Source organism: Chaetodon auriga, chromosome 5, assembly GCF_051107435.1.
Source record: "Chaetodon auriga isolate fChaAug3 chromosome 5, fChaAug3.hap1, whole genome shotgun sequence".
Taxonomy (NCBI): domain Eukaryota; kingdom Metazoa; phylum Chordata; class Actinopteri; order Chaetodontiformes; family Chaetodontidae; genus Chaetodon; species Chaetodon auriga.
Genome location: NC_135078.1, coordinates 23,941,325 through 23,968,113, shown reverse-complemented (window position 1 = coordinate 23,968,113; position 26,789 = coordinate 23,941,325). Strand labels below are relative to the sequence as shown.

General features: G+C 42.5%; 1 protein-coding gene across 3 annotated transcripts in view; it reads right to left on the bottom strand.

The window, feature by feature from the left end:
* Positions 1-2,640: 2,640 nt before the first annotated feature.
* LOC143321177 (GDNF family receptor alpha-2-like) overlaps positions 2,641-26,789 on the bottom strand; it is a 45,046-nt gene continuing 20,897 nt past the window's right edge. For 2 of the 3 annotated variants that reach the window (XM_076731354.1, XM_076731352.1), the window contains 5 exons: positions 24,506-24,884; positions 13,200-13,312; positions 12,019-12,159; positions 8,136-8,278; positions 2,641-3,848 (listed from right to left, as the gene is read on the bottom strand). In XM_076731354.1, coding sequence (XP_076587469.1) covers positions 3,717-3,848; positions 8,136-8,278; positions 12,019-12,159; positions 13,200-13,312; positions 24,506-24,884 — 908 coding nt within the window. In that variant the 3' untranslated portion in view covers positions 2,641-3,716. Of the gene's footprint in view, positions 3,849-4,849; positions 4,933-8,135; positions 8,279-12,018; positions 12,160-13,199; positions 13,313-24,505; positions 24,885-26,789 lie in introns of those variants that run through there. The other variant, XM_076731355.1, reaches the window with a different exon arrangement.

Here is a 26,789-nt window from a genome sequence, read left to right as displayed (position 1 = left end):
CAGATGTTTGCAAGCACACAAATTACAAACTTACGCTGTATCATTTCATCTTTGAAAATACTTTGGTAGTTTGAAATGATGACTGATGTTACAAATGTGAGATGATTTGTTATAGGACTAAAATGGAACCGCCTGTGCCGTTCACCTCACAGAGTCACCGTATCTTCTGACATTCACAATGATAACAAGACCGAGCCAAACCATCAAACACGGAGTCGCTGTTCAGATGTGTTGAATGTGGAGCTCATGATGAAAACTTGCACATTTTATATTCAAGTGTTTGATATTTTATATCCTCAGAAGCCCAGAGCAGTAAACCCACCAGTTTAGGTAATCGCTGTAATTTCTGCCAGACCTTACCACACTGTATAAGGTGCAACCACAGTTAACAAAAACATATTGAGCAGAGTTTCATTTGACATCTGTTCCCGTGACAGATTGTAAACTTCTCCTAAATAATCCGGGAACATAAAGCTGTTTGGTTCAGTAGCGTGCATTTGCAGGGCAGCACTATACTTCATGTGCCGCCTTAAGACATAAACATTTTGGTGGAAACACTGATTGTGTATCAGTAACAGTCAACATTCATTCACTGCAGGGAAAAAGTAATGTGTGCGTTAACATGCAAAAATACATCTTTCACTGGCAAACATGCCTGTGGAAGCTTTCAGCACACGTCAAATGATGTACGTATGATTTAAAAACAAAAATAACAATAATCATGGGTGAAATAATATTCTTAGTGTATAAAGATTGCGGTGCATTGTCTAAAATAAAGGTCCAGTATTATTCAGCATGCTTGTTCTTGTTTGCAAATATACTATAGTACAGAATACATAAATATAATAAATACGTAGGTCTCCTCCATAGTGGCCACTGCTGATTGCCACTCTAGTTTAAGATAGTGAAATCTGACAGCTGGAGACTTTCCGGTTACAAATTTGCTCATATGAAAAGATTTCCAGTCAGAGGGTTTGGTTTTTAAAGGATGGGCTAAGAATTTTAATATGACACCCACATGCACATGTCACGGTGGCCCTGAGAGCTCAACACACTGCAGCTGAGGAAACACAAAACACAAGCAAACTGAGAAAGCTGAGAGTGGAACAGCAAAGTTAGAAATCACAACCAATTACAGAAACACTGCAAACAGCAGACAACAAAAAAATCAAAAGTGATGAAGACGGCTGGGACGCGCTTGTTGTTCCACCAGTAAAAACGTACATTTTAGCTCATTTTTGAACAAACTTACAGAGAGCCCACTTCAAAAACATTTGAGTGCATCACTTGTTGGTGTCCCCCGAAAACAGTTTCTATTGTCAGCTGTGCTACTTTTTTTATTTGGTTGTATTTTCTCACATTTTTTAAATAAATACCACATGTGTCTTGTCATATTGGTTAAAACGTTTTCTTAATTTGCTTGATTTTTGCCTGTTTGCATGTCTTAAATTTTAGTGCATTGAACTCTCAGGGCCACCGTAACATACAGTATGTAAACTGAAAAGGTTATTGGTTATCTTTTTGCAACCTAAATCCAACCGGAGACAAAATCTACAGCCAATTGTTCTGCGCAAAAATCAAGGCAGTATATTCCAAACTTCGAGTGCACAGAGTACAAATTCCCCTTTCTGTGACTCTGTGTTGCAACTGTTTACTTGTTGAGCTGCAGAAGAGGAATTGTAACACACAAAGGGAATAACCTCAGCTGGCTCAGACTGCTGAAGTTTCTGCTGATATTGGCTTTAACTGAACTTTAGAATGGAGTCAGGACTGTGTTTTCCCCCCAGTTTCTTACAGTGGCGTCACACTGGGAATGGCAACACTGGTGGCCAGTGTGGATGATTACAGCAAGTAACTTTGCCAATGTACATATGCCTCCTTTGAGTATTGAGAGCAATGAATTGAATTGAAACGATCCTTTAATAAGTATGTTTTTGTCCAAAATTGGTCTAAAACCGTTGCTTTCTTGCCAAGCTGGAGGAGGAGGATTGAAACCACTCTCATGTCTGTGCAGTCAATATGAAGCCAGTAGCCTGTTAGCTTAGCACAAAGAGTGGGAATGGGCTATGTGTAGTCCACCACATTACAACACCTATACAGACTAAACAGAGCATGATATTGCATGTTATTTAGTCAATTTTGGAGGCTCTGGTAGCAAGATTTTGTACTTTGGACAGAGCCAAGCTAACTGTTTGCAGACTTTATGCTAAGCTAAACTGGTGGTGGTGGCTCCATATTTCGCATGCAGATATGTGAGGAGTATCAATCTTCTGATCCAACTCTGAGCGAGAAAGGATCTCAAACTATGCATGTAAACTGAGGACATTTTTAAATTTCAATATGGTACAATATTCTATGAAAGGAGGAACAGCAGAGTAAAAAGGCAGGGTCACAAGCACTCTCCAGAACCGGGTGGCTGTCCCAACTCTCAAAAAACCCTACTGTTAATTACACTATGCATCATAACCTCAGCTCTCTGAGGGGGCAGAATGAACTCCCACGCTGGCAATTTAAACTGCTCCTTATAAGCCACTTTTCTCCCGCATGTCAACACGGATGCACGCACACACACGTACACACTGTAATAACTGTCCACACACACTCAGTGAACACAGTATGATACTCACACACGGGTTATGGCTTTCCAAGCAGTTTGAGCTCGTTTAATCTCATCCCTGTATACATTCTTTGTGATCAAACCTTTATAGACAAATATAAACGCAGATAATGAAGGCCTTCCATTAGTACCAATACTCAATACAGAGACATCTTAGCGTACAGTAACGTCCATTCAAGGTACTGAAGATATCATTTGGTTGAATGACAGAAAAGTGTTGTTTATATACATAGAGACAGAAATATACACATGTGCAGGTGGACGTATGGCGTACACCCACAGTCATCAACAACAACATCTCACATGACCAAAGAACCATTAACTGGTAATGTCGTCGTCTTTAGTTCTTTATGCAGTCTGCTGAAAAAGTTTACTGTAGCGCCCGAATGAAAGAGCTGTACGGTAGATTGATTATGGTCACGGATACTATACCAACACTTAGAACACTGAGTAGGCTTTACAGTTTAGAGTTTACACTTGTGTTGAAGAGACAGAATGTAATCATCCCCCATCCCCGCCCCTAAATTTGTGGTCTGTTCATCCAAGAGAAGATTAAGTCGAGAACCAATTCAAGACAAAAAAGTGTGACTGATAGCAGAAATATGTCTCTTTCTCGCTCTCACTCTACCCAATTCACCTCTTGCTCATTCCTTTTCTCTCTGCTACAATTTCTTTACTGTCAATCCTGTCTTCTTTTAATTATGTTGTTCATTCCCCCTCTCCCTGTGAGAAATGTGCAGAAGTCTTTGACATGATCAGCTTCAGTCCTCCAGGTTTTTGTGTCTCAGTCAGAGGGAGAGTCATTCCCAGAAATCGGCCTTCACGGCCTCTCCTGCCACGGGTCCTTTTTAAAGCTATGTGCTTCGTCACAGTTGTGGTCCGCCCTAACAATACATCAAATGAATGACAAATTCACAATTGTAAAATTTCAATATTTTCCACCTTTTTTCTTCTTTTTGTTTTTTTCCTCCCTCACAAATGCCATTTATGTCAACTGCCCAGAGATTCAGCCTTCTTAATATCAGTCTCAGAAATAACACCTTCTGCTTTTGGGATCAGCTTGTGGGTGGATGACCTCTTTTTTCTCCTCCTGGCGCTTCTATAAGGCATGCTGGGCCAGGACCAGAGCCAAAGCCAGGCCGGGAACCAGAGCCCAGACGCTGGCACACAGACAGGCAGAGTGATCCTCTGGCAGGGCCGGGGTTTTGCCACCGTCTCTTGGTTCATGATACTGGGCAGATAGAAGGACACACAGAGGGAGAGAGATGTGTGAAGGTTAGACATGACTCAGTCACTCGTGCTGCTTTCTTGTTCTGGCATTTGATGAGGGAAAGGAGAAGGAGGAGACAGGAGGGAGGTGAGGCAGGACAGGGTCAGAGCTGAGGAGAAGAAGAGAAAACAGGAGTCAGAAAGTCAGAGGAAGAGTGAGAAATGACATGTATCCATGGCAGACCCACTTTGGCACGAACATTAAGTGTTTGATCCACCAAATGTTTTGATATGTGAAGTATATTTCAAGCCCCGGCTGCTTAGTATGCTCTCTGCTTCTTAAACAAGTTGGCAACAAAGGAAAGCTTCTTGTGAGGACTTTCTTTTTTTTTTTTTTTTTTAAACTCTTTTAGGTTGTGCCAGCAAGTCTCTAAACAGTTTTTAAAGCTATCATTACAGACTTTATTTACAAGAAAAACATGCTACGAAGCCAAACACACACTACAGAAGCCAGCAGCAGCTGTGGATTGCTTTAAATATTTCATAAGGCATAAATTACAGCAAGTAAAGGCCGAACAAAACACTTGCAAGACCCCTTGTATGCAGTTTGGCTATGCACAGTCAAAACACTACAACGTTTATTCTTATGCACAAGAGAAAATAAACTCATGAACAGCGTGCAAACTGAGAGAGAGCCATGCAGTTTAGTCCACAGTTCACATAATGGCAGAAAGCAGTGGGAACACATCAGTCCAGATATTAAACTCCATGGCCTCCAGAGTTCCACTGTTATATCCATACTACAATGGCCTTATTATGTGCCTTTCCATAAAATTGTTAGCATTTTGAATACTTTTTCAATTTTCTCGGATTCTTGTAACACAAAGCATAACCATTTGCCTCCAAGTTAAAGCAGTCTCGCTCAATTTGCGGAGGCACCATTTTCAGTCCAGCACAGCAATACAGAGGCACATCATAAGGAACATGAAACATTTTCTTCTCCTCCTCCTCCTCCTCCTCCTCCTACTCCACCATCACCACCACCATCCCCTCAACTCATCTTCGCCAATGTAACCTTTGCAGAGATTGCACTTTGGTCCATTTCCCTGTACACAGAAAAAAAACATCTACTCAGATGTTATCTACCAGCGCCTCATCTTCCAACAGAACAAGGCAACATATAAACGAGAAAAATAAATAATGAAACGGAAAATAGTGTTGAATTATATTAACCTGACAGGGATATTTTTTCCTGTAAAGAGAAAAATGGAAGGAGGGAGAGTGAGGGAGTGAAAGGAGGGGTATCTAAAATATGTAGCTGCAGTTATCACAGCACCTGGGCTTGTGCATACTTGTGCATGCGCGACAAAGAAATGGTCAAATGACAGTTGCCAAAAAGAGTGGGGGGAAGCTATGGGTAGCTTGACAATGCACCAAACACATCCGCGACTAAAAGCCAATTAATTAGCGAGGGCAGTGATGTGTGGCAGCAGCCTGTTGACATGAGTCCAGATCTCTGGCTGCAGCCAATATCCTCACATACGCTCAGGCTCATGAGAAGGTACACACACACATAAACACACAACTGAAAGCACAAACACACGCATACACATGCATGCACCGTGACGGAATACAGACAATGTCAAAACACAATCATTTACTCGTGCTTTAATATGGACAGAGAGAGGATGGAAAACGCTCACAAGCATTTATTTAAGCTGTTGATAAGAACACATCGCTCATGTTATTGAACAGGTAACCACACATGCAGACATGACTGATTTCATTATCAATCAGCAAATTTACAGTGCAACAGAGCTGCATCTCCCAGGGCTAGTTATCGAGTAACCCTGAGTTACGTAGTTTCTGTCCACAATCAATTCCTTTCAACGGGGCTGAAAATCAACACACGACAGTGGTGTGTGTGTTTGTGTGTGTATGTGTGTGTGTGTGTGGGGGGGGGGGGGGTTCACTGAAAATGAAATGCAATAGAAATTAACATTTCAACTTCATTTCTCGCTCAAGAATCTGTTAAGTGAGGGCATTAAAATTCAGATCAGGATCACAATTATGAGACACACTACATCCATCTTATCTGGGGGACCCACACCAACCGTGTGAATACAGCAAAAACAGCACTGAGGGTTTGCTATTTCCTTCATCATACTCCGGAGAACTTTGTTCAAATGTGGGAAAACTGTTGTTTTTCTCCATGTAAACAAGGCAGGACTTGTGATGGCTACCCTGCTGACTTACAAGGCTCCAAGGACCAAGCTTCAGCCCACATATTTACTCACTGAACAAATAAAGCCGTGGCATTTTGAAAAATTATGCATCTAAATTAGCTGAATATACTCTATACATTACACGAGAGCAGGATGACTGACATGGACAGGCCTAGTTACAAACCGCAGATCCACCTATACTCACTCTTCTCTAATTCTCTTCTCATATTACAGGTCGTTTGTCATCCATCCCCCCATCGCAAACTCAATATATTCTGTTACCCAGACTATTTGTACACGTGTGTGCATGGTACTACGAGGCCCGCGTTGGCAGACATAAGATTTACAGTCTTGGACAGTCAGTCTTCTGCCAGGAGGACTCATACCATAACAACACTCCCCCAATTTATCTGCCAGGGAAGTTTGACAAGTTTTAATTGCCAGGCATAGTTGTCTAAGAACGCAGGGCCGCCCAAAATGTCCCTACCAGCTCCCTCTCTAATTATAAACTTCCTGCTTGAGTAATCACACGTCTTATTGTTTCCTAATTACCATTTTTACAATAAATTAAACACCACGCTGCAGTGAGACAGGCACAGAGCGGTGCATCAATACTGACATACATACACAGAACCTTTGGAGAGAGCAATTCCACCACCCGTTCCCTTCCCACCATCCTCTCTCTTGCTCTCTTTTCAACACCTTCCCCAAATATTATACACTGTTATTGTTATCGGTGGCGCTTGTTCATTAATTCTCCTCATTTTTAAGGTTTTAATTTGCTGTCTTCACAACAATGAGGATTTCTGTGTAAGGGACAATACTGTATGACTCGGGTGCAGTGTGACCATTTAATGGCTGTGAAAGCCCCTGGAATTACTCAAAATAAATGTCTTAATGGGAGTCATTCATTCAGCATGCACATTTGCATTCATAAACGCTGCACGCTGCTTGAATTTTGTGTATACATGTAGTAGTCGCTGAAAAATGACATTAACAACAACATCAGCAGCAGCAACAGCTGCAGCAGCTTTTACAAAGTACAGTTTTATACTACAGTGTCTTAAACAGCCAAGCTTGGTAACTAGGTCTCCCGCAAAGGTGAAAAACATCATTAGTCTTACACCAGAAGGCTGCACGGCACATCTAAAATACATCTGTAAAACAGAACAATATTTCATTGTGAAAACTAATCAAACTCAACGGATAGATTAAAAAAAAAAAACAACAGAAAAAAGCAAAATCTCTCATTTGCCCAAAGTGCGGTGAAATACTCCTGTCCTGACAGAGCGAGGGAGGGAGCCTTTGGCGGACAATACGCTTCTGTCATTTTCACATTTTCTTTGAAGAGAAAATGAAGTACACTTCTATTAAAAGACAAACACACGTGCATTCTTGTAGCACAGCAAAGAGTGATGCTTTTCTGCTCCAGACGGTGAACTCTGTTACAGCCGAGTTGACTGCAGTCTTCAGAGTAGACGGCATTCAGCAGAGAACAGGCCCTGGGCCAGTATTTTAGAAGCTCTAATCCAGATTAAAACCCCCACCTCCCATTTCTTTCACTATTTCATTGTGTGAGAGAGAAATATAATATTTCAACCAAATGTCATCATCTTGGGTGTAGCATAAACTGTCTTATCATAAAACGTCTGTTCTGATGTGCCAATTGCTTTAACAAGCATAGAGATTGAATGTGATGTGAATGTGAATGCTGCGGTGTGTTGAGCTCCATGATTTTGCGTCTGAACAAAATCCCCCTTTCATGGAAGCAGAGTGGAGGAGTGTTTTTGTGGTTTGTCTTGTGATAGGTCCATTTTGACAAATTTATGCAAAGAAGTTGCTGGAAACTACTGAAAATATATGGATTTGTGCATGTATGGATTTATTTGTGATGCAGCAACAAAATCATTTCTGTTTAAACTTCACAAAATGAGGCGACCTATATATGATAGGATAGACTGCAGGATTAACACCCCTGATTCAAAAAGCCTACCTGATTGACAAGCAGGCAGTAAATAATGACTTTGCATTACATTTTATATGTGAATTTAATGCAATGGAAAAAATCAATGCAAACCTATTACCTTTGGGATGGTGACAAAGGGAGGTTCTGAGGTGCCTGTTGACCAATCCGACCCCATCTTCGTCGTTACCGAGGGCCCTGGGACAGACACGTTTTTGGTGTGCATGTTGTCGATCCCGTAACCAAAGGCCTGAATGGCATTTCCTGCAGGGACAGAGATATAAAGTCATTTGTTTTTGTCTGCCATCCCAGCAAGGAGCCAGCTAGCAGACAGACAGCTCTAAGTCAACTTCTTGGTCCCCTGCCCAATCTTTGGAAACCGATGGAAGGGGGGGGGGGGGGGGGTGGAGCGGGATTGAGGAAGGAGGGAGTAAAAGGAGTACGGAGAGCCAGTCTTTTTGCTTTGTCAGTAAGCTTGAGAGTTGCACACCAAACTAATCAAAACCAGCAATCAGAGGTTTGTTTGTGAAATCTGTCACTGGGGAGCATTTTACTGTCTTACATTACTGTCTAACATTTTTGAATCTAACATGTTCATGCTATCAATTTAGCAAGTAATTATCCTTCTATGAAGAATCCTGCTGAGACACAATGGACACATTTATCAAATACAAACAACTTTGGTTCGTGTCCTCGTCTCATTACAAAAGCACTTTTATTTTGCTGCAGACGTTTTCAAATTGCAACAAGCTGGCCGAATAGTAGCACTCGAGATGATGAACCCCAATTTGTTTGCCGGCAGTTGTACACTCACAAATGGAGTCTCTTAAAAGAAGCAAATCAATCGGCTCTAACAGAGAACAGAAGCCTGTGAATGCATATGTGTACTTGCGTATACGCCTGCATATGTACTGTATGCATTTGAGTAATTTTGTGCATAAGTGCATGTGTGCGCCTCTGCAAAAATGTGATAAATCCCTGTTCAGTCAGCTTTTCAGCCAGATATGGTAAAATAGGGGCTGAGTACCTTTTCACTGCTCATCCGTTTAAAACACGAGGCTTGTTTCTCTTTGTTCAGCCAGAGAGAAGGCAAGGCATGTAATTGCTTGGCAACCACCTCCATTATAAGGTCAGCATGCAGAGATGACTTTGAATAGATTTATGTGACTGATCAAATTCAAAACATTCCCAAACAAAGGAGAAATGGCATTTCCCCACCACCACACAAAGGACAAATCGGATAGTTGTGGAACACACATGCATAATCGGATGGGCGCACACACTGTCCTCAGTGCTTCCGATGCGTGGCCCCATAGATTTGTCTGTCACATCCTCTGACCACCTACACACACATGCACAAACACGCACAAGTAAACACACCGTAGAGCAAAACATACACAAAGGCACGCGCATACACCTGCACACTTAAGTACAAAAGCAGCCTTCATGTTTCTCATTCTGTTCAACACTGGTGATTTGGGCTGCTGCAGGAAAATAAAAGCACAGAGTGGAAGAGAGATCACCAGTGAAGCTTAACAACTTTAATGCTAGCAGTAAAGAGCTAGCGAAGTGCTGCTGAGACATGTGATGTTACGCATCTGTTTGTCAGGCTCGGCTATAGCTAGCTATCCCCCTACAGATGCTGTAAGATGTAGGATATAAAGTCATAAATCAAACTAGTTGGCTGGAGGGTCTCCACACAGGATGTTTTACTGCACCCAAATGTTGCACTGAGTGATTAAGCTCATTGCCAATAGCAATTCAATTTTTTAATGACTCTGGATAAGTTTTCCTTTAACTCCTGGGCATTGCATGCATTGCCCTACCTGCAGGGACAGATGGAATAGAGATAAGGGAGGAGAGAACACGAGGAACAGAGACTGAGGAATGAGGGGAATCAGGGTTCAGACTATGCTTGCACTCTAATTATAATATCCTGTCAGCTGGAATGTTTTCTGTTGGCCTCCACACATATTTGAATAACTATTGGAGCTACTCTGCTATTCCTTTGCTTGATCATGTAAGGAGAGAGTGGGAGAGAGTGTGGATAATAAATGATTCATCTAGCATGGTTTTAATTTGCGTGCTCTGGTTTGTCAATCAGTGTAAAAAAGGCAACACGTCCTCATACCTAAACGGCCAATACAAATCAACTGCCAGTGACTCCCAAAACGACATATCTGACCATGAAGAGCATCCTCAGTGGGCATGTGGTTAATGTTGTGAAACAGCTGCAGTTTGCTTAGGTTTAGGCATCAAAGTTACATGGTTAGATTTTGGAAAAGATGGTTTGGCTTACAAACATTACTAGAATATCTGTTATGTCACTTAAGCACATTAAATAAGTTAAAATAACTTAAACTTTGTATTTTACATGGAACAGCAGTGTCCTGAGTGGAGGTCCTGTGTTTGTTTGGCCCATCTGTCCATCCATCCATCCACCCCACCTCCTCCACATGTGGGTTTTCTTGCTCTTTATACTACATCACCTGACCTCCTCCCTTGCTGTCGCCATAATTATTACGGCCACTAGAGGTCGCAGCCTAACAATAAACGCAAATATGGGTCACATTAACCTACTTGCACAGCTGACCTATATGATGTTTCTTGTGGTGAGCAGAGGCTGAAAAAAGGACTTACTCTGCAGAAACAGTGAAAATAGAAATATAGGTGTGAGATTATGGGGTTGATGAGGTTCACAGGGAGCTGAAAGATCATGTGTCTGGATATATAAAACTATATGTGTATAGTACTGTATAGTGAGTGTATTTTTGTGTATATTCTCCTTTCTGGTGTGTCGAAGTTTATCGCCTGTTCCCCTTGACTGCAGAGAGGAGATGCTGCATTTTGTGTTATTTTTCAAGACGCCTCCTCAGCTCCCAGCCTCATCCCTCATCCTGCACACTCAGCTAAAACGGTACCCCAGCAATCTATTGAAATGGTCTGAAAGCATTATCCACACAATGGAACATGTTAAAGGCAATGGTGTCTTGTAGCACTGATGACACTGCTCGCTCCGCCATAGCAAGGAAGGAGCTCGCTGTATTTTACTCCTCAGTAAAAAGCATAAGGATGTTTGAGGTAACCACTCTGTCATGCTGTGCCGTGTGTGTTATGCATAAAATGTACAGATGATATGTATTTTAGCTTCTGCTCTTATTTCATTTGTGCTAGATCTGTTCCCTTTCATGACATTTTTCTTCCGTAAGGGATAAGCCCTTTAACTCTCTCAGATTGAATGTGAAAATGACATGCAAATGGTTTCTTTTGTATTAAAGTCTGGGCAGATCTTGCCCAAAGGAGGGATGAGAAATGATAAGAAATGACTAGTTTCTGAGAAACTAAGAACATTTAATTCCAGCTTAATCAGTGGGCAAAGGGCTGTTCATGGATAAATGGTAAATTTTTCCATTCATGGATAAATCAAACTGTGAGGCAGATAAATTTCAAGATGTTCCATCCATCCATCCATCCATCCATCCATCCATCCATCCAACCATCCATCCATCCATCCATCCATCCATCCATCCATATTTTCACTTAATCCTTCCAGCTTCATTTCCTCTTATTAAAATAAAAGAACTTGTTAATTATTTTCTAATAACAATGATAAAATTAATTAATTACAGTTTAAACTAACTTAATTTTCTTTTGACATTTTAATACATTGATGTCTGAAGAGCATGCAGCTCCATGGCTTCAGCCCCTTCCCTCATTATTTCCACATTCAGTCCCTCCACCACCATCTGCTCCACAAGAACATCACATCCACGCTCATCTCACTGGAGAGCTCTACAACAGCAAGAACAGCAGAATCGGACATGAGAACAGTATAGTTGCATTAGATCAAAGTTCATGGCTTGCTCTACTCTTGCATGGCAGCAGGAGAAACTACTGCATCACACACTCATGATCTTATCAGTATTACATGACTGCTGGATCCCCACCAGTTACAAAACACATTTCAGATGCATGCAGAGTATCAGTGTGTCAGGATGGCTCACTTAGGCATGTGTTATCGGTGAAGTACTGCAGGAAGTTCATGCATTCCTCTTCTTGGTTCCCACTGCCCTTACAGGTGCACCACGGGGAGATAGTCCAGTTGGAGAAGCTGCTATCGACATAGTTGGGAGTCATGTCTGTCCCTGTGAGGGCATGCACAGAGAAAAACACACATACACACACATTAGGACAAACAGTTACATATGGGTCACTAATGGACAATAATGGACTACATTTATTGCAAATAATATATAAAATGGACAACAAGATGTTAGTCATAGGAATAGGTTTGCACTGTTTGAGTTTATGAGAAGGTGAAGCATTCTGTAATGCTTTATTTTAGATGTACTGTAAAGAGGCCATTATGTTATGAATATTTTGCAAAGTAGGTGCTTTAGGAAGTGTGTGTGCGCGCTGTTTCAATATAGCACTGCCGTAGCAAAACATTTTGCTTTTCAAATGTCTCTCTGTGTTGGTGCTTTCAGCTGGAGTCAGGGGTGTTAGATGCACTTTGTGTAGCATTTTCCAGAGAAATCCAGGAAGCGCCATGGCATATTATCACTTCATACTGCACAATTTATGACACATGGTGGAGAAGCAGTGACTGATACAGAAATATGAACACTTCAGAAGCCACTGTGCACAGGAAAAAAAGTTATTTCATGTAAATTTGCATTTGGAACTCTTTGTGAGCTCTGTGATGCAGCTGCAACATCACCAAGGTTCTGTTATCAAATGCTGGCAGGGATTGAAAAATGTGCATGTACTGGTCCGTGCGCATTGTTTGAGCAACATTTACTATGAGCAAACAGATGGTCATCAAGAGTTTTAATTAAGTAAACGTTCTCTCTGTGCCTCTACTTCCTAATTACTTCTTGTAGTGAACTGATGTCCAGTGTGCTTGGGGAGATATCAGACCAGGAGGGAGCAAAATGAAAGTCTCACTCGTCTGCCTGCTCCTCATGATAAAAGTGAAGGTAGGGTTTTCTGCTGTCACACTGTCTGTAACCATCACTCTTTATCTCACCATGTATCTGAAATTAGAGAAAAATATTGTGCTATTTGGAGGTAAATGTGCATTTATGTGTGTCTCCCGCTCTTTCACCCCCCACTTTTCTCTCTCATACACACAAACGCACTCTCACTGCAAAACAGCATCACCCGCAGCCATGCCAGCACTGACCGATGAGCCTTGCGTAGGAGGCCAAGCAGGCTTGGTGATTGTCTTGGTTGGGACAGGTGCTCACTGTGTGCGGAGTCACCCAGCAGTTCACCATGTAATCAGCCAGCCTCGACCTGCATAACAAACACGAATCACAGCACAGACAGAGAAAGAGAGGCAGGGTCTCAGTCGTAAGCGCGTGACAGATGAACATACATACACATACACAAATTCAAAGCAAAGGGCCAAATTTTTTGGCACCAATTTCACTCTGCAGCAGCTGCCAATTGTGACGAACATCAAACTGGTAAAGTATATGCAACATCTGTTTCCGGGCCACTACAACAGGTGTCCTGAATAGCAACGAGGTCTCACTCGCGCCTCAGTGCCAACAAGTTACTCACTCTCTTCACGGCATGCAACACAAACCCGCTGGTCGTGCATTTGCTTAAGGATGAGAAAGATATCATATGCCTCTTCTGGCTGTTACTTCCATGCTTATCCTGGACATCTCAACTGTATCCCAAACTCATTTTCCCCACAAACCAAAGGAACTGATAAAAATAGTATGTTTTGTTTCGGTGTGTGTTTGCAATAAGAGCTTTAAGTCTGCGGAGGCCCCCGGGGTGGCATTGCTAATCCACTTAAGTAGCTTTATTGGGAGTAGCGTGTGCAAAGTTGCACTGTCTGTACTGTTCACATCACAGCTGCCCACTAAGTGAATCACAATCCATTGCACATTTCTCTCTCTCTGCTCTCTATCTCTGTGTCTCTCTCTGCCATGAGTCATTCACTCTGACTTGGTCTGACCACTTTTTGCAGCCTTAAGTTCAAAGGTACTATAACGTACCTCAGGCTGCCTTGTCCTTAGTGAACACAAACCAGCATGCACACACTAACACACTTGCACACACACACACACACACACACACATAAACACAGAAACAGGTTTATTCAGTGCGTTCGACAGAAGCTTTGTCCACATGTATTGTGTTTCCTCTGAGTTTTAGCCTGGACGATGAAAACGGAGCATTTACGAAAACGATCAGTTCGCTCAGTATTTTGTGAAAATGAATATGCACCTGAAACAGCATCAACAATGGCGGACTACAGGTGTGTCCATGTTTCATTAGCATAAATGTAAGTTCTTTGTTGGCACTAGTGGGTCGAATTCAAGTCTAAGACGTAACTACACTTTTAGATAATTTCATTTAAATAAGTTAAGCTCACTATGCACACGGGAATGTTCTTCTTTGGTGTTTGATAAACCGTTGATGTAGACTTTATCGCCACTTGCTGACCCGGTGTGCTTGTTTGAGAGGAATCCTTTTTGCTTTCTCGTGTGTGCAGAAATATTTTGTAGAAGGAAGGTTGTGTGGGCAGAATGTTTTCTAACACGGAAGGGGAAAATATCTGTTTGGAATATGTGTGGATAAGACCTGAATGAGCCTCCTGGCTGGTATTCAGTTCGTGGCAAATTGTTGAGTTGGTCCCTCATAAACAACAGGTGACGTGACTCATTTATGATAGCTGCTCTGATAGCCGCCCCCCTCTTTTTTTCAGTCTGTTATTTAGCCATTTGTTATGCTGTTTTTTAAAGGGTACTATGGGGGGGACTTTTAATAGCAATGCATCATTGTCAGATTAATTGTGACACATTTTAATTAGCATAAAGAAATGACTCACCATCCAGCTAGCGGCCAGAGAGCCAGCCTTGATCTCAAGCCAGTGCTGTTGTTACTGCTTATTTCTCACAATTACAGGAATTGTTCGGCATTTTAGGAAATACCCTTATTTGCTTTGTTACAGAATGTTATAAAAAGATCAATGGCACTGTCATGCCTGCACTCTATGTAGCTGGAGCCAGGAAATCATTAGCTTAGCCTATTTCCTGTATGCCTGTTTCCAGTCTTTATGCTAAGCTTGGCTAACTATCTCCTGAGTGTATTTTCAGATTTTTAAGAGACAGACGTGAGACCGATATTAATCTTCTCATGGAACTCTTGCAATAAAGCCACTATTTCCAAAAATGTCCAGCTATTTCTTTGAGACAGCATTTTGTTTTTTCTCTTTTTCAGTCGGGTGGTTTCTGTTTGATTTCGCTGAGGACATGAAGGTTTTTCTTTCAGTGAATTTTTCAGTGTTATTCTGCCAAACTCTAACAACCTATCTACACTTGAGTCAGGCATGTTTTTCATTCGTTATTCTTGTGCTCTCAGCTCATTTTTTGCTCATTCTTTTGCTGTGCTGCCCATGTAGACGAGATTTTAAAAGAATGTACCTTCATTTGTTCTGCGGGAACAATATTCTCTCTGCTGATTTCATTCCATAAAGCAATCTAAAAGACTTCCCACGAAATGCACTTCACAAAGGGAAAACATGTAAAAGTCTTCACCCAGTAAGTAATTATCCAAGTTTCTCAACATGCAGGTAATAATAATCACCTTACGGTAAAATGCTCCTATGTAGCACCTTTGAATACACATTTTCACTGATTTACAAAAGTATAAAGGATTCATCATAACACATTACCTACTTATCTTGTCACTGAATTATACTGTAGTTAGTGAGAAACTTTGACAGATGCATCTACAGTACTGTGTTCATGCACTGAGCAAAACAAACATTTGTGCACACCACTGCATGCCACAGACAGGTACACTGTGAATGTCACACACATTTATATACTTGTCTTCAGATATGCATGGCAGCTGCATGCATTGAATCCATTGCTTTCGGCCGAGGGACACTGTCATTTAGAGAAGGATACATGCAGCCAGAACACAAGACAATCAGACAGAGAAGTCTTCTGTTGTTGCAATGAGTTCGAGACAAATGTGCTAACTGTTATGCTGCATCTCAAGTCTGCGAGTAAGAAGAGCGGAGACAAACAGATTTGGCTGAGGGGGAATGTGGGGTGATGAGGTTACAATCTGTCTCCCTGACTGTGTCTCTCGCTGTGTGTCTTTCACCACAGCAGAGATGCAGCCAGTGTGGTGTGATGGGCTCAGGCCTCAAGCAGCAAACCCCACTCAGACTCACTTCATTACTCCAACTCCATCTCCATCCGCCCTCCTATCAAATCACCCGGAGAGCCTCTCGATGTGACATGCTGCTAACATCTCATCTAAAGCCACGCTCCAGAAAACGGGACGTATGGTTGCTCTACCATGGCTGCGAAGACTGATATGGATGCGCACACACGCAAACTCACACACACTCAAATAGTGATACACAGTGCATAATGTTAATTCACACACAAAAAGAAGAGCCAAATACAAACCTATCCCTCTCCACAGCTGTCCTCCGCACTCAAAGCCCTCTCTCATCCATTTCTCTTCTCAGTGAAAGAAGGCACTTGTGCCCAAAATCATGCCACAGATGATAGAAAAGATACAACAGACAGAGGGGAGAAAGAACAACTCCATTGTGCCGATACAAAGCAACCTTTATAACCGCATTTTCCATTTTTCAAATTCTCTTGGGCAAAAGGTCTTTTACTTTCATGCTAGTGAAGAATGTGAACGTCAGATTTCGAATGGCAAAGACCACGGAAGATTAAAGAAACTGAACAAGCTCTGTGTTTCTTTTTAGATGCAGAGCTCTTTCAGACAATGATGGCTTAAAAACAGTAATTTAAAGTTTAGAGAGGTGTCCTGAGTGTTCAGACAATGGTGTTCCAACACCGGGATGCAGCAAATTTCATGGCTTCCACGGGCTTTCCATTATACCTCGGCAAAGCGCCACTCACTGCTGAAATTACAGGCTGTCTAGCTCAACAGAGTTTTATGGTCATTTCAGCCACTCAGCCCCCAGGGAAGTGGCAGGGGAGCCCCCACAGAGGTAGACTTCTTTCAACCAACCTGACACTTTAAACACAGTGATTCGGCTGAGCGCTGAGTGCCTGTCCATCCAGCTTGGCAGTAATAGAAAACTAATGGCTTTTTATATGGATTCTTATTCCTATCACTTGATGCCCGTGACAAACAATGTGACTCAAATCAGATGAGTGTCAGTCTAGGAAACCATTTCCTCATGAAGAAGGAGGGGCAGGTGGAAAAACAGCTATCAGACTCCAAAGTCTGCTAATAGCTTCCTTTCTACATTAAAACAACTGTCCATTGAGATCCTGTCTGGTTTAGAGACTTCCTCGCTGTGCTCTGTCTACAAATATGCGTTCTTCTATGGCTGATAATTTCTGTTAAATGTGAAATTACAGCTCTTCACTCTTATCACTTCCCTCAGTCTTCAGCCTAGAGAGGCTTTAGAAACCATATCTCTCACTCTTCCACAAAAAGCATAACAATAACCATGACACAATAGCTGCCAACATAATAGCAGTTACATGAAGCAAATGAGAAAAACAAAAGATGTTTCTCTCTCCGCTCTGCTCTTCCTCCTTTCTTCTTCTCTCTGATGCGCTCTGCCAACCTTATCTCTCCTCTCCTCTCTCTCATTAATGTCCTATTGTCACTGTCGTATAAACTGATCGTCACTGCAGCCTCAAGTGCTCATGTGCAAACTCACGGAGAGGAAACTTGACCCTAGTTCAATCAATAGGACTCAACAGCCTTGCGTGTCCTTTGGCACTTGATGTTAAATGCCAAAGCAAACAATAAGGCTCTGCAAAGCTGAGATTTGACTATTACTCTTTTTTGACACTCAGAATTTTCTGCATTGTGCAGCACGGCTCACGATGTCATATCAATTATTATGAAAAGCCTAACAATACAGCACTGACCTTGTGGGTGGAGTGCTATGAATATATTTTGATTAAAAGGGCATAACATCTGTCATAGTTATTTTTTCCCCTTCCACTAAAAGACACTCTCCAGTGCCTTATGACTTGATGGGCCGCAGTGACATTCCTCTTCTGCTTTCCCACCTAACGTTCTGCGGGTGACCTCTCTTTGTTGCTCTGGTCAGAGGTGATTGTCCATTTTACCCACAGCTATTTTGTATTGAATGTGCCTGGACAGAGCCCTGCCTTTTTTGGCAGCACTGTACTCATTGGGATTCCCAGTCAATACTCTAAAAGGGCAATGTGGACAGATGGCATTCAGTCAAAACACAAGGCAGTTTAGCTCAGCTGTCACATGACACAACCTTTTGCCCCCTTACTCAGCAGAGAATTGAAACCAACAAAAACTGTCTGGTGACACAACCCCCCCACCCCCCACCCCCCCACCCCCCGCATTAATAAGCAGAAAGTGTAAAGAAAAAACAGAAAAAAAACAAGCAACAATCTAAACTTGCATTTTCATTTAATTAACCCACTTTGTGTTTTATTTTGAAACACTTACTTATGCATGATTGCAATGTTCCTTGTTTGTTGACCAGAAAATTGGCTCACAACTCTGTGTTTCTTTCACTTTCTCAATTTCCTCTGGCTCGCTGTCTCTGCTTCTGTCTACACCACCCGCTGCAGATGTCTTACAACCCCCTACTGAATGTTATGTCATTGGGATGAATGCTAAATCAAACGTGGCAGACACAAAACCCAGTACTGTCTGTTTGGTAAAGGGTGAGTAGATTATTCAAGGTTATCTGAACTCCCTAAATAATCCCCGAACAAGGCAAACAGCCACCCCCCAGACAAAGTGTACACATCAAACAAATGGATGAACTGTCCCTGAAAAAACGGCAGAGTTAGCGGCACGCTGCAGAACAGTTATTACCGGTAATTAAATAGCTATTAGTCACATATCAAACAATTCCGTGGGAGAAGTTTACAGAAAGGTACATGCTGCAGCTGTCAGTGAGACTCCTTCAAGCAATATTCTTGAAGATTTTCATGAAGTTAAATTAAAAGTTACTACCTGTCTTCCAATGAGTTCACACCATGGTGGCTGAGCCCATGGCCCTCTGATCAAAGCCCTTGCATTGTGTCTGTGGCGACATTCATGGGAGGAAAATTGCAATATGTGCGCAGTTAGTGAGATGTTTTTCATCACTAAGGTCTGCAGAGAGGCTAGCCGGAGCTAACACAACCAACCCACTCTTCAACTCACTTTCTTCCTCTTTCTGATAGCACTGCGAGTAAACGGTTACTATGGCCAAACATAGAAAGAAAAGATCGCCGACTGCACACGATGAAACTTCAAAATCCAAAGATTTCTGGGAAGTGAGATTCAAAAACACACCTGCAATTACTGTTTCTCACCACAGGTGCCGCCAAAGAGAACAAAACACTGATCTTCAAGATTGTTACTGTAAGTACAAGGAGAAGTTCAGAGTAAGAATGATAAAGAGTGAAGGAGCAGGCCCTAATTGACAGATTGAAAACCACACATTAACCCTTCTACAGATAAGTCTGAACTCCTATTGATAATGTTTGCATTAATAATGCATACAGTACCACTGGAGGAAGAGATTGTTAAGGAAAGGATGAGGCCTATACAGTAATGACCGCAGTTTTCCGCTATACCATGTTCCCTTAGAGATTACAGCTTGGAAGGTAAATGGACATATACTAATCCATGTATTGGAATTAAATGCACAAAAGTCTTTCCTTCCAACTCCTGCCCCATCCTTCTCATTACATCTCTTCCTCTCTCTTTTGCTTTCCCTCCAACCCATTTGCCGCCCTCATGTGAAGCCAACAAGCTGAACACGTCTCCTCTGAAGCTGAGGCCTGATTAAAGCCGCACACTGCGACAAACTGTACCATGCATGAAGAAAAGGTCACCAGTTGACACATGCTTCGCTTGCAAAACCAGAGCTTTACAATATCATGAAAGACGCCTCCCTTTGATTGCTTGTATTGTGACCAGAGAGATAGAAACAGTCCAGATAATACCTTGAGCGCTGACTTTTAGAGGGTGCTGAGGGAAATCTGTTGCATGTGTGTGTGCTGTTTTACTTCTGTCATTTTGAGGACAAGCCCTTTCTTCTTCAACTGGGTGTCTGAAAGTCAAGACTTGCCTTCACTTCTAAGAACAGAATTAGATTGAGGTATAAATCTGCACTAAGTCAGTCAATATAAAAGCTTTGGCATGTGGCTGTGATAGTTAATGCCTTGTTCACACATACAGATTCCAAGTAGCACGATGTCTGTTGCCCCTCATGAGTCTATAGCCTGGGGCCTATTTGGGTTGAGCATGTAATTTACATACTCAGCTCCAATTATACACTTACATCTCTGCTGCCAAAATACAAGCTCACAATGAAATAGTTAATTTGAGAAATCTGTTTCCACACAGTCAAGTCTTGGTTCCTCATTAAAGTCACAGCATATCATACAGAACTCATCGTATGTGTGAACAGGAGATCAGGGAAGGGTTTGTGGCCAGAGGATACTTTGAGGATAGTCACAAGTACAAGAGCCAAAAGTGTGTGTGTGTGAGAGTGCATGTGAGAGAGAGAAAGTGAGAGAAACTGATGATAAAAGTGCAACAACATCCTGATTTCTTTCAGCTTCGTCTCAGAAGCTACAGAGTAATGCCATCTGGGCCAGTCATTCTCCCTGCGCTGTTCCCCTTCAGTGGAGGCTTGAGTTGTCAGATACAACAGAGCAGACTGTTGATTTAGGGCACTGTGTGCGTGTATGTGTGTGTGTGTGTGTGTGTGTGTGTGTGTGTGTGTGTGTGTGTGTGTGTGTGTGTCTCAGTGTGAAAGAGCGAGAGAGTGTAGTATCCTGTGAGTTTTCTGTAAGCAAAGGAGACCTGGTATACAGTACATCTCCCAAACTGGGTCAGGTTACCTGCACAGTGATCGATTGTCTCTCAGCTTCCCACTTTGATAACCAATGGCCAAAGAGCTCAATCAAAGAGCACCCAGTGAGCCTGGAGACCAAGGGATATAAATCAAAGATAGAAGTGTTGCATTGATTGCTCAGACAATCAATACAGTACACATATACAACTCAATGCTCTTTGGGTTAGGCTAGTGTTGCGTGAACTGACATGGAAAAGGATAGGGAGTTTCTCCACTTGCATACATGCACACATGCTCGCACTACACTACCCAAAACAGTGCTTCCAAATATAGCCTATTGTCACTCTGTGGACTCAGCAGTCCCATATGAATAGATGTTGGATCCATTGGAAGGATCCTGAGAACACAGAGTGGAGAAGCTGAGAAGAGAGGGAGTGGGGGAAAATAGGAGAACAGTAGCAAACAGAGGAATGTCTGTTTTTCTCTGTTTGTGCAGGATTATGGAAAGAAATAACGTAATAACTGCAGCGGAAGTACAACCAGGTGTAAGAAATAAGAGCTGCTCCATTTAATGCTTGTTCTCTGTCCATCTACAGTCCCTCGATCTCCAGAGTATGTCAACAATTGCCTCCGCAGAGACCAGGAGGAGAATGAAATCTTCCAGTACAATATGCCACATAAGCTCTGGCCAAAATTATATATTTGAAATCCTTTCAAATATTTATTTTTGTTTGATTGAGCTCTGGGCTCCACCTGGAACAATCTGAACAGTCTCCAAAGGTGAAATCACAGCCAATCTGGCATCAGATGTGCTCAAGGTAAAAACTCAAAAAAGAAAGTATTTGAAGGCATTTTTCATGGCGTATAGCAAGGAACTGCTGGCCTTTCAAAGTCTGAAATAAATAATGAAATAGGCGAGTATACATTTTTCAATCCGTTTTGACTTGGGCGTGTTTGGAGCCGTGACCCTTCCTTCATCAGAGTGTGTTGCAGGGAGTTGAGCTTGTCTTTGAGATGGCCTGCAGAGTCTGCTGCAAAAATCCATCGCTGTATGACCAAACCACTGACCTCCAACCCACTGCAGTAGCTTTACAGCCCGGATCGATTCTGCGACCCTCCCTTCCTCTCCTCCCTCTCTCTGTCTCATTATCTCTCCCTTCTTCTCTTCCTCCTCCCATTCGGTCCTCCTCTCTCAATCTGTCCCTTCTGCTAAAATGAAATAGGCTTGGGCTGGTTGTGTTCCCCCTGTCTGGAGTCGGACAGGTGTCCCCAGGGGAGACAGGGCTGTCGTTGAATGATCTTCCCCTGCTTTTATCAACACATCTCTGAGAGGGGACAGCCGAGCCAAGGAAAGTTTCCTCTGGTGTTGTACTTGAGTGTGCTGTGACTTCTCTGCTTAAAAAGTTTCGCGAGGGCTCTTTTTAGGGTTGTCCATTTGTGTTTATGGCCAAGGTTGCGCAAAACAAACCCTAATTTGTGGACTTCGTCTCCATTAGGATGACAAACAAGTTTTAAATTCAATTTACTTGTACAACACACTGAAGATGGAGAACAAATTAAGAATAAAACAAAGTGCTTCATGCAACGTCCCAATAAATGATGAGCTCAAATGAAGTCAGAAATCAGCATTTCCAAGGTCCTCCAGGACACAGGACTGTCCTGTGAGGACGCCTGACATCATGTAACAGATAGAGGACGTCCAGACAGACAGAGGACGTGTTTCGAATATCTCACAGGATGGCGGTGATTGTGGACACCTCAAGGCAGGATAAAATCACCAATCAGAGAACAATGTCAGCCCAGCACTGACCAATGACTCCTCAGTTTAATTGAACGGTAGTGACATTCTCTTGCAATGCAGCACTTACTCACTGCAGGCACCACCCAAACAGCAGATTATTAGAGTCGCATTCGAGCTCAAAGTGGTTGTGCGTGAGCGTGTGTGTGCTTGATAGCTGAGTGGTTGTCGGTGTCGGCCAGCGTGTGTCCGCACTGTACGAGTGTGTGCATGCTCATCGAGCTGTTGACCTCAGCGGGGCATTACGCAGCCACAGATAATGAGCTTTAACGTTCTATTTCATCTTTCTCAAGAAGGAGGTGCACAGCGGACACCTGAGGGCCCAAAGGTCAAAGAAAGCAACTCAGCCTGAAAACAGATTACACAATGCAGGCAAGGAGGTAATTATTAAGACAATCATAAATCGGAGAAGAGGCGATAGAGTTTCTCTACTTTAGCAGCATGGTGGCTGGATTTAGTGTTGCTGGAGAGGAATTGGGTTTTCGCCATTAACGCTCACCCTCGACAGCTGCAAACCTCTATGGAAACAGGATGAATGCGATGCACCGCAGATATAGGCCTGCTTCTCGCAAGGTATTGCTGTGCTTGGCTAGCAACACTAATTTGAATTTCATGTGACCCTAAATCATTCTTACTTCTCACAGAAACAAATGATTCTCTCCAGGAATCCAAAAGAGAGCAAAACAACAACAAGTGATAAAACAAAGCAAAAAAGTGTTTTCTCGCACTCAGATTAGGGCTTTTTATGACTGTTATTCGTCATATTGTTCATTTCAGTGACCCAACCAAATTTTTCAAAAGCGCTCACATTAAAACAAACACTGACAATAATTGAAAGTGCTTTTCTGACGAAGCGGCTGGTATCTAATTTTCAGGTAGTTAGCGCAATTAACGAACCAGGGAGGGTGCCATCATCGTCCATGACCGCTGAAGTCGGAGTATTAAATCTACAAACTCTGTGAAGACACTTGATTGATTGCCAATGAACTGTGTCAGCTGCCTCGTCATGACCCGAAAAGTAGCCACAACTTCCCCCGTTCTGATAATCCTCACATCATGAGTATTATTTTTAGTAGTGAACTTTGAAGGGTCTAACACTTGGTCGAACTCCATTAGGCTCATAAATGAGCTTTTAAATGCGTAGAATTATTCAAATGTCCCGTATTTTTAATGCTATTAGACTAATGAACGCAGAGCGTACCTCCTTCAGCCGGCTGGATGTGCGGCCTGACACAGCACATGGCCTGGAGGGTAAAAAGATCTTGACAGCTGATTTGGCTGATAGTACAACCGCTGTGTTTCACCTGCTCTCAGCAGCACTAACACAAGAAAACATGTCACGGCTGGGTAGGTGTGAATTGAATCCGGCCGCTTGAATCCAATAGAGGCCCCGTGCAACCACCGTGATCCACTAATGTTTTGTTCAGCTTAATTGAGCGTTGTCCCTTCAACTTAGCCTCACATCTTCATCCTCTGTCTAATAGCCACAGCTTCCCTGAAAGTCTAATTACTTCACTGGCAAAGTTACAGCACAGAAGTATGTATACAATATAACTTTAGGATGCCATGGGAGGGAGGAAATTACCATCAAAACAAGAACTCTCTCTAACGCACGGATTCAATTTCCCTTTCTCTCATTTTCCATGAATATAAGAGGATGATAATGAATCTTCAGATGCGTTTGGCGGGAGCTCGTCTCATACACATGGCACTAAAATCTGTCCATCAAACCAACAAAACAAAAATGCACTAACACAACAACACAGACATGCATGCACATAAATTCATTTCTGCCCTGTCACTCATCTCACTACACACATAGCCCTTTAGATCCCAAAAGCTCCCACCCCCAACAAATTTCCATTTCTTTCACCTGCAGAGAGAATCCTGGCGGCAGACCCTCCGTAGCTCCAGACAGTTGGGTTTCTCCTTATCTTTATAGGAGCAATCAGGCACGATTGTCTGCCTGCGTCGTTCTGCGCAACCCACACTCTGGCAGGGGCAGAAGAGCAGCCGGTGGCTGAACTCAGGGGGCACACGGTCCAGGAACAACCTCAGCGCTTTGTGGCAGCGCTTCTTGCTGCAGGTTTCTCCCTTGTTGGGGTCCTCCTTGCTGCAGGTAGCGATGTAGGCAGAGCGTTGCCTCTTGCAGCTTCCATTGAGGTTGCAGGCTTTGGCCGCATCAAGACAGGGGTTGCAGTTTCTCTCGGCATCGAGGCAGTGGAAACCTTTTGGCGCCACGGTGAGCATACCTGACAGTGGATACAAACAAGAGAAATAACTCATTGACTCAAGGTCAAGGAAAAAATAGTTCACAGTCTCACAGTTAATTGATAGACTTGAAATACTCTATCAACTTATAGTGCTGATACGCAATCTCTAGTTTTTAAACACAACCTAGATCAAACAGAGTTGCAACAGATGGATAAAATCTTTCCCTTGATCCTCTGACTCAACATCATTCGTCTCATATAGTTTACAGTTGGCTCAGCTGAAAAGTACCATCAACAAATAAAACAATAACGCTCGCAGCTCTGCCCGTACGGGAGTTCATTACAAATGTTAGACTTGTTAGGCTGAAGGAGACTCTTCAGCATCGTCTATGCTTCTTTGTTTCTCCACCCAACAGTAAGCCACTGGAGGAATGCCCGCAGCTTGTCCACATCCACCTCATCTGAATTATTGATTCAGTCTGTTTCAGACCTTGAGTGAAATATGAATGAATTAAGTCATGATTCCAAATTAGATGTTAATGAATTATTCATTTCCATGTAATACCACGATGTGATCATCATAATATCAGTCCATTATCAACTTAGTTGCTGCAGCAAGTTACCTTGATTTAACACAAAAATTATTCATTTTGGTGTTTTTGTTATTTGGTTTATAATGAACTAAATTAAATATTTTAATCAGTTTTTGGGAAATAATGCAGAGCAAACAACAGTTCTTGGAAAAATATTAACAGGAAAGCGTATTGATGTGAATGCTGGTCAGTGGGAAGCAACACTAAATACTCTAATGTATGCCCAAAATGTGCTACGCTCAAGGACAAGAAAAATTCCACGCTGTAATCCACACTGTGCTGTATGATCCACTTATTAGGTGGTTGAAGTACAGGATTAAGTTCCCTTTTTTTGTCAGCGTAATCAAAAACTGAAACATTGCAATTACCCCTCAGGCTGCACGTCATATTTGTGGAAAACAGATTATGTCATTAGGTGAGTCTGTGTGTTCTGAGGTAGTGCATATACCACAGTGGCAGTGCAGAAATACACCTCTTCCAGAGATACACTGATAATAAAGCAGGATTGTGTTCACTTGTGGCATCCCTCTCTTGTATTCAGGCTATATTAGAGAAGTTAACCTCACCCCTCCCGCGTAGATAATGATATTTCAGAGGTCGTAGCGGCATGGTGACACCCAGAGAGATTCATCTCTTATTCAGCAGAACCAATCTCACTCTGTGTCTATCAGACAGCCTGGAGCAGGAAGAAGACCATTTATTTTAGAGGGGTGTGCTTGAGATGCTGTATTGTTTCCAAGTTGTGCCTCGCACGTATCAATCCTAGAAATGGGGATGCATAGAGCACATCACACCACAGCAGCGAGGGGGTAAGCAAACCTTCCAAATTAATGATTTTGTGGTTTCAGATCACGTCAGATAAATCGAAGCTCTGCACCACTGAAGGTGTTCATCGTAGGAAGGAAGCATACCCAATGTAGCCTCCTGTTGGCCATGGCTTTCATTTAGATGCATCAAGGTTAAATGTTGCAGGCAGTTTGATAAAGAGGCAGGGTGTTAAGAGTCATGTCCTGAGCTGAGCGGATGCAGGTGTTCAAACTAGCGCTGTCTTTTTTATTGTTTGTCTCATGCCACCGGGGAGAGCCTTTGTTCGAATAATAAGAGCATCAACTTTTATGACTCTGATTAAAATAAGACATCATTGTGTCATCAAATGAAACTTGTTTATCCTTGCACTCTCTGAGGGAAGAGGATAAACGCTGCGCAGCAGATGTCTGGCAACATAACAAACTCTCTCTTGTTAGTGTAAGTGACTGAAAAGCCAAACAGAATTGCACTCAGATCATTTGCTTATGTGACAGTAGCAAACATGAAACCGTAGTGGCAGGATGAGACAATTAGCTGACTTTGT